This window comes from Anopheles nili, chromosome X, assembly GCF_943737925.1.
Source record: "Anopheles nili chromosome X, idAnoNiliSN_F5_01, whole genome shotgun sequence".
In the NCBI taxonomy this organism is placed as follows: Eukaryota; Metazoa; Arthropoda; class Insecta; order Diptera; family Culicidae; genus Anopheles; species Anopheles nili.
The window spans coordinates 4,558,246-4,566,530 of record NC_071293.1 but is presented as its reverse complement, the minus strand read 5'-3'; the positions used below and the strand labels follow the sequence as shown (position 1 = coordinate 4,566,530).

At 47.1% G+C, this 8,285-nt stretch overlaps 1 protein-coding gene across 1 annotated transcript; it reads right to left on the bottom strand.

Moving 5' to 3' along the window:
- Window positions 1-4,770: 4,770 nt before the first annotated feature.
- Window positions 4,771-6,474, bottom strand: LOC128728492 (poly(ADP-ribose) glycohydrolase). The gene is made up of 2 exons (XM_053822118.1): window positions 6,471-6,474; window positions 4,771-6,353 (listed from the first exon to the last, which is right to left on the bottom strand). Exons 1-2 carry the CDS (start codon window positions 6,472-6,474, stop codon window positions 4,771-4,773), a joined length of 1,587 nt encoding a protein of 528 aa, XP_053678093.1.
- Between the last annotated feature and the right edge of the window lie 1,811 nt (window positions 6,475-8,285).

Here is an 8,285-nt window from a genome sequence, read left to right as displayed (position 1 = left end):
TTACTGGAATTTATATATTAAGTACCTTTTGAATCTGTTTTGTTTTTTTTTTGAAACGCTTGATTTTAAAATGCAATTTTCGAATATTTAGAACAGTTATTATTCCCAAATTTTAAATTTATGATCAAACAGAAATACGAATGAGCGTATAGAAATCCACAATATTCAATATATTCATCACAAATGTAGAATGTGAAGAATTAGAGCCGGTGCAATCGCTGCTAACACATATGGGCAAGAAACGCTTCAACCGTTGCATTCTGCAGAATTTCTTTAAAAAATGCTTGGCACTCTAGGTATTAAGTTGGTAGTTCATTAAGAGTAAATTAACACCTTGTGTGCCCTGTCAGTAAAAAAGTGACTAACGGAAAATTTGCTATAATACCATGGCAGCCATTTTTGGGTTACAGCAGAAACGCTTCATTTTAAATGCAATTTTTGAAAATTTAGAACAGCTATTATTCCCACTTATCACATTTATGACCAAACAGAAATACGAATGAACTCAAATAAAGCCAAACATTCATCACAAACGAAGAACTTGAAGAAATAGTGCCGGTGCAACCGTGGCTCTGACGTATGAGCAAGAATCGCTTGAATCGTGGCATTTTGTGCACTTTCCTAAAAAAACGCTTGGCACGCAAGGTGTTAAGCTCGTGCATCCTGGCGTCGTGTGAGTTTTAAATCTAACGGTATCAACATAATATTTACCAACAACCAATCCAAGCAAGCTCAAACAATCTTCGCCGCGGCAACCGACGCTTGTGATCGCAATATGAAGAATGCTTCTTTGAAAGCTATTACTACACCTTATTGCGTTAGCAAACAGGTGTGTTCAAAAAACATGCAGTGCATAGATTCTCTATGACAAATAAATTGTAACTATTTTTGTGTTCATGTTAGCATGTAAGTTTGTGTGTTTTTGTGTACGGCGGCAGAGGAGCGGTAAAGATGATCTCTATCAACGAAAGGTTTATGGCATGGATTTCAGCTTAAATGTTTACCTGTAAAAACTTAAGTGTAACGTGCTTCTTGTTAGAAGCGTCATTATGAAATATTTGTACTCATACGGCAGGCCGATATATGAAAAAATGTGTATAGATTAAATTCTCGCTGGTGTTGATTTGCTATGGATAATCATTACAATCAACAAGCAGCTCGCGCGGTTTTAGGTGAGACTGTGTCGATCAATGCGCGTCCCTTCGTTTACTTTAACAATACACCTATTTTTCCTGCAACCCATTCCTTCCAGGATTCCTGTACGAACAGGATTTGTACGCGCTAGCGGAGCAGCTCTGCAAAGAAAGCCCTTACCTCGAAGCGGAAAGAATCCTCGTTGAGCGAGGCGATATACCCATCAACTTCCTAAGGCATTCGCTTCAGGACATCATAAAGGATTACGCAGCGATGCAAAGCCAGCGTAAGTGGGCGCGACAAGCCAGGCGCCAGCCCGCCCACGTGCTAATTACGTCTGCTAATGTCCTGGCAGTGTTTCAGATAGTGCATCGCTTTGCGGCCGTTGTGCCCTTTCCACCCTCCGAGCCCTTGCTGGACCAGGTGAACTATTTGATAAACTTCCTGAAATCGGCCGGTACAGCGCAGGCGCTCAACGCGCTCATTTCTACGCTTTCAGCAGGCAATCCGGTGCGGGGCCATACCAACACCGTCCCACACCAGTCCGCCAACGTTGCCGAACAGGACATTCTGCTCAGCTCATCGGACGAAAGCATGGTCGATGTGCTGGCACCTGAAATCGGTATGACGGTCACGCATGTGCAAAGCGACCATCAACTGCCACCCGACGTTGTCCCAATGCGGGTTATTGTAAATGTCGCCCACGAGCAGAGTGAGTGCTGGATCTCCAATCAAGCCACACTCGGGACGGTTGGCGTGTCAGACAATCAAATCAATCAAGAAAGCGACCTACCAACGGTCAGCTCCTCAACAGAGCCGGTTGCGATCGAGCACGTGAACCCGGAACAATCAACCGTCGCTGCATCGTCAGAGCTATTGATTGTGGCAACGAAAATCCCACCGGTGCAGCAGGCATGCGAGAACGGACCTGATCGGTCCGGTGCGCTTGTTTCGGTAGAGCGTGTCGAAAAATTGACCGGACTCGGGAGTGTGCGATCAAACGCAACCCCGCTTGATCATCCCATCTTGCCAGGATCAAGCAGCTCGCGTTCTATATCCAGCCGGAAGCATTCGCACATCCGCTTTCTTGATTTCGACACACCAGCAAAGCAAAGTAGCCCGGCGTACAGTCTCGTGAGCGAAAACGGTACGCCATCACTAACCTCAACGGATGCTGTGGAAGTGCGAACCGAACCGGGGAAAGCTGCACCGGCCGAAGCAAACAGTCCCGCGCCGGAAACGAACTCTCACTCGGTTGAGCTGGATTCGAGGGTCGCTATTGAATCGAATGAAAAACCTCACGAGGGTCCTCTCAAACCGGACAAACCACCGGAAGCCCTCCCACCGATTGTGAACATCACCCAAGAGACCACCCACAAAAAGGACAATCCAACACCAAAGATGCTAGAACCGACACCCGATAAAAGCGGTGCGGTTCCGGGCCAAGCGGATACGGGAACATCCAAGAAACCAAATTCTCACTCCAAACGGCTGCTGAGCCCTAAGACGGTCTCGAAGCGATCGGTGGCGAAGAAGCGGCCGGTTGAGACGGTGACAGGGATGGTTAAAGATGATGAGGTGGAAAAGGATCCTGCAATGGTTAGTATGCTAGAAATAAAATATGTTGCAATAATAATATTTATTAATAATAGAACAAAAAACCTTCCAAGTGTATTTTAGTACAGGATCGATATAGCTCCAGGTTGTATCCTTCAATGCTTCAAAGGCTTAAGTGCGGTTTCCTGCAGGATGTAGCTCCTTTCCTTCCTTTCTTGGCGCACACTTGCCAATAACTACCAATAAAAATGGTCACCCTTTGTTGCAAGGGTGAATATTTAATGTCACCCTTTCTCATAAACATACCAAGCTACACCAATTTATCAGTAAAGAATTTTTGGAAATCTACTTTTCTTTCTCGAAATATATTCATTATTTTTGCACCTCATTGCCTCGATGCATTGTTAAAAAAAACTGTAAAGCAGTTGTTCCCTACTCAATGTGGCTAAAATAGATTAATGATAGAGGCTAAAAATGAAACACAAAAAACCATATTTCTCGGTTTCAACGTGGTCGAACGAGGCACAAGGTCAATTATCAGGACACGCAAGACAAGTTCCAAAAGATCCTGCTCTTCTCAGAGCATATAGCCCATCAACGCACATGAGAGAGCGGATTTCGCAGGATATTCTCCATACGCGGTTGAAATAAAACCAGTACCAGCGCGCTTGAAATAAAACTTTCTTTTGAGGACTTTTTGGCCGAGCGTTTAAAGCGCATTCGCATGCTTAAAACGTACGTCATAATAGAACAATTTAGTTCACCGTTAATACCGAGTAAATTGACCCCTCGTAGTAGTTATAATTGGCTTTTAAAATTAATAAAATGTTCACTCCACGTTGCCACGGATGCTTATCGTTTTGTAGATGTTCACACAGCCACACACTCACCGATTTCTTCGTACGCTTTCTTTCTAGAACGGTGAACGGGTTAATCCTCCGCACCCACCAACGCACAATCTCCAGCCATCCCTTCGGTCAGCCACATCCTGTACCGATCTGGACACAAACGACGCGAATGACGAAGACGTCAGCCAGACCATGGTGCGAGATTGTCCTTCCCGTCTCCAAGCAACCTCCCCCTCCCGAACCAGCTGTCTCTTCCCAACCACATCCAGGTCGTCCTCACCGATCGACCCCCTCATCATGTACCCAATGACGCCGCGCTTTCTCACTCGGCCTCTACAATGGCTAGCGCTTACTTCCCCCCTATTGAGCGGAACAAACGAAACTTTATCGACCAGTGTGAAGCTCGGGAGCCACTGCAAACCGAGCGAAATCAACACACCTGGATATCCCATCACACCCGGCTCATCGTCGTCACCGATTTCGTCGGATCACTGCAGCTATTACCGGCCGAATGATGATACCGTCGTCGAGGACGGCCCCGGCAACACGGCCATCACGTCTGATCAGCTGCAATTTGCGTTGGCGGGCAGCAGCAGAGAGATTGCTATCCGGTACCGGCAGCGGGAACGGCGAGTAGGAACCGGCGTTATCCTTGCACCGGATGATCGGGAAGCCCTGCTGGCGTCTCGCATCGAGATTGTCAGCGGTGAGCGGGTGTACTGTATCGGCACGTCCAACACGTTCGAGTTGTTCGAACAAATGTAGTTAATGTAGTATTTCATGTATAACTAGTAAGTGTTTGTGTTCAGTGTTCTCTTATGTGTGTTCCGTCTGGCGGTCGTATTTTCATTACGATGCCACAACTCTACGCAATATATTTTCTTACATATTTATACGTGGCAGGCAAAGATATAGTAAAAACGATGATGGCCCAGGTATTGTGCGGGGTCATTTTTAAAAATAGCAACTTTTAGACAATAAGCACCCTAGGCTGTACAGTTCAAGCGCATGAATTATTTAAAATCCCAGAAATTAGGGTATGATTGTTTTCAATCACAATTGCACATTGAGACACAGCGTTATGCGGATCAAACGGTGTCTCGGTATAAGCCGAATTAAAACCGGACGGGCTGTGCCTAGATCGAGCAGTGTCATGAACGGAATTACGCAAAGAAATAGGAAAGGCAACAAAATGTTTGAATTTACACGCTACCGCTGCGCAATTTAGCATTTATTTGGCGACATCCGATAATTGATAAAAGTTCGGCGCACCGCCCACCACAGAAAACCAGAGATGTTGATAAACGTAACCGTACAGATCCGCTTTGCCGTGCAGGTTATTTTCCGCGTAGCTCATCAGCACCTGGAACAGGCTCCGAACGCTGATGCGGCGTGTGACAAGGAACTTGTACATGCTAACCAGCTGCTCATGCAAAGCCCCATCGTTGCAGGTGAAGTAGAGCAGCGGCCGTCCAGCCACGCAGGCCGCCATCAGCTGCAGCAGCGCCTTAAGCTGCGTATCGCCCCCAAACGCACCGCAACCCCAGTTACCGGTGGCGATACCGGGCGCAGGGCAATCAATCAGCTCATGCCGGAAGCCAACGTACGCCTTGGCGAGCTCACGCTTCATGGCCTCCTCGCTGAACTGGTTCACATCCGGTTGCACACGCAGCGCGTCGATCCCGACGATATAACACCGCCGGCGGCCACTCGCATCCCGCGGCATTTCGTCCTGATGGTCCGCGTGGAAGGTGAAGCTGGACGCGTAGTTAGCGTAGGTGCAGTACTGCTCGGCTCCCAGTACCAGGTACGCCTCGTTATCGCGCAGCGACTCGAACAGCAACCGGCCGACAAGCAGCTCCGGGTTGATGACGAACCGGATCTCCTCCTGCACGCACCCGCTGCCGAGCACACCACCGCCAATGAAGCGGTTCGCAAACACCATCTGCAGCAGCCCGACGCCCTGGTCCTCGATCGTACCGTCCACCGTGACGCGCATCGGGATGCAATGGCGCGTGAAGCAGACCGGCGACGTGTTCCAGTCCGGGATGTCCTGCTTTGGCACGCATCGCCGTAGGTACGTCAGCACGCCGGTCGGCATGCGTGTGCAGACGCGCCGGAAGTAGTGGCACAGACACTTGAGCTTCTCAATCACCGCCTGGCTGGTGCCGGCGAATAGTTGCGCGAAGTTGACGCTTGGGTAGCTCTTCGCCAGGAACGCCCGTGGCTGCGGGAAGGTGCACAGGAACGCGTTCGCCAGCAGGCAGGCGGCCTGCTGTTGCGTCATCGAGACGGCACGGTTCTGGCGCTGCAGCAGCAGCGGAATCGGCACGCGGATCAGCTCGGTCAGGCGGAGGGCGAGCGCGATAATTCGTGGCAGCGTTTCACCGAAGAAGGCGGCCCGTTCCGCGTCGTCGCACTGTTCCTCGAACAGCCGGTGCAGGGCGGTGAACTGGTACCGGGTCCGGTAGTCTGAGTTGTACTTCCCGATGGCCGCTTCGAGCTGGCGCGAGTTGGCGATTGGTTTGGCCAGCGACCGGCATACGATCGTCCATCGGTTCTCGACGGTTTGCATGCCGTCCGGGTTGCGCATTACGCAGCGAACGTTGGGCGCCAGGCGGACGGAATTGGTAAAAGGCTCACACGCGGCACTCAAACTATACGGTGTTGGCGGGCTGTCTCCGTTGGGCTGGTACGGCAGCTCGTACAGCACCGTGTGGTGCACGGAGGGCTTTATCGTGTGGAAGTGCTCCAAATCGTGAGGTGCCCGGTGGTGGTAGATCGATTCGAGAGTGCAGCCATGTTCTTCATCACCTGCAAACGAGAAACGGTGCCAGTGAAAAACGGTTTACACCTTCGCTAGTGAAACGTTCAACCGACCGTTGAAGCCTAATGCTACGTTTCCGATCATTAATGAATCCTCGTCGCTACTCATCTTGCCCACGGACAAACGGTGGTTTTAATTTATCCACTCTCAACAACACTTCGGCAACGGAAAGGTAGAAATCAAAAACTAGCAAACCGCAAAAACACGAATTAACAGGAAAACGTATACGGGAGCGATGGAATTCGATTCCGCTGTCAGTCCAATCAACTGTCACAACAAATCTAGCGAAGCGTTTCTGCCTACCCTAAACTTGATCTTCGAACGTCGCGCCAACGGCGACAAATCAAAGCATGCTCCGGTGTGTTCAGTTTGGTTCAAGCTCGTACGAGTAACATTCAGTCCGGTTCGTATGGTTTATACTCACCGCGGTTTCGCAGTCACTTGTGTTGATGTTCAACAAACTCTATCTGGTGCAACAGAAGTAGTACGAAACGAAATATATTTTACTGTGTAGCTTTTCAATTCGCTGTCATTGGAAGCACTAGCGGAAAGAAGTGCTTGTTATTCGCAATACAAAACCAAATATTGCAGACACCATTTTTTAAGCGGCATTTCAATATGGGATTGAAAGATGAATGCGACGTTCCGCTGTTCGAGAAACTTGAAATGGACGACGAAATTGCATTAGAATCACAGGTAGAAGTTTTCATGCAAATGCAAGGAGACATCGAGTGGGAACAAAGATTCAATGTTTTGTTAAACGATTCTGAAAACGATTCTGAAAACGATTCTGAAAACGATTCTGACAGTGAAAACGATTCAGTACCATCTCGCAGTGTCAATGGGGATGACGAAGACGATCGTGAAAGCACTATCGAAGAAAATATTGATTACATCACTGAACAAATCCTTGAAGTAAATGTTGAAGAAATTACGGAACACGATGAAGATCCATATGATGATCCTGAACAGAATTTATTTAATGCAGCTGATGAGGCACATTTTTAACGCATAGACACTGTGATACTAACACAGCACATCGCACCATCAAAATTATATATTATACTTAATTCAGCATTCAACAGCTACAATCCAACGCGAACATATTTCAAGACACCGCCCGCTTAGCTTCTCTTTACCATCCAAGCAATCTGTTTTACGTTACGCATCATTCATCTGGATGCTTCGAACATCCAGAGTGTTATGTCACTACAATCGAAAGCGAGTATTTTGCAAAACATCAAACACTGAACTTCTCTCTAACATATTTTCATCGGGTATGTATAAAATAACAATCTATTTCGTTTATTTTGTTCCTAAGCAAATATTTATGATGTCCTTAATTGAATTTATTCACAGATAGCTTCAAAAATGCCCAAATCACACATTTTTTGTCACATTTACCTTGCTATTTTGGAGGATTATATCGCCCAGATAAGAGCGGAGATAGCAATACTGGAATCGGAACTTGTTGAGCAATACGGAGATATATCAAGCGAGGATTCTAATTAGAACAATTCATTTTGCAATCCTGTTTACTAGAAGCTGGAAAAGGTCATTATTATAAAATGTATAATTGTTGAGCTTGATCGCAGTCTTATCCAGCAAGATGAGGAATGTGCTGAAAAATGTAGCAATGGGAAGTATGTTACAGACACTGAAGAACAAGACGTACGTGCGAAGGAAGTTCTGTGAACTAGGATGGTTTTCAAGTTGGCCGGATGATCACATACTGGGCTGGTTAGACATTCGCGTAAACATATTTCATGAAAAGATGTTACCAATCGATATAAATGTTGATGTTAATTTGACTCTATATGAATAAAAAGGCAGGCTCAACAAATTAGTTGGCTCAAAAATTCTGAGTAAGCATTACAATATTCTTTTGTTTACCACCATTAAGTTGAGGTTAGGGTTTT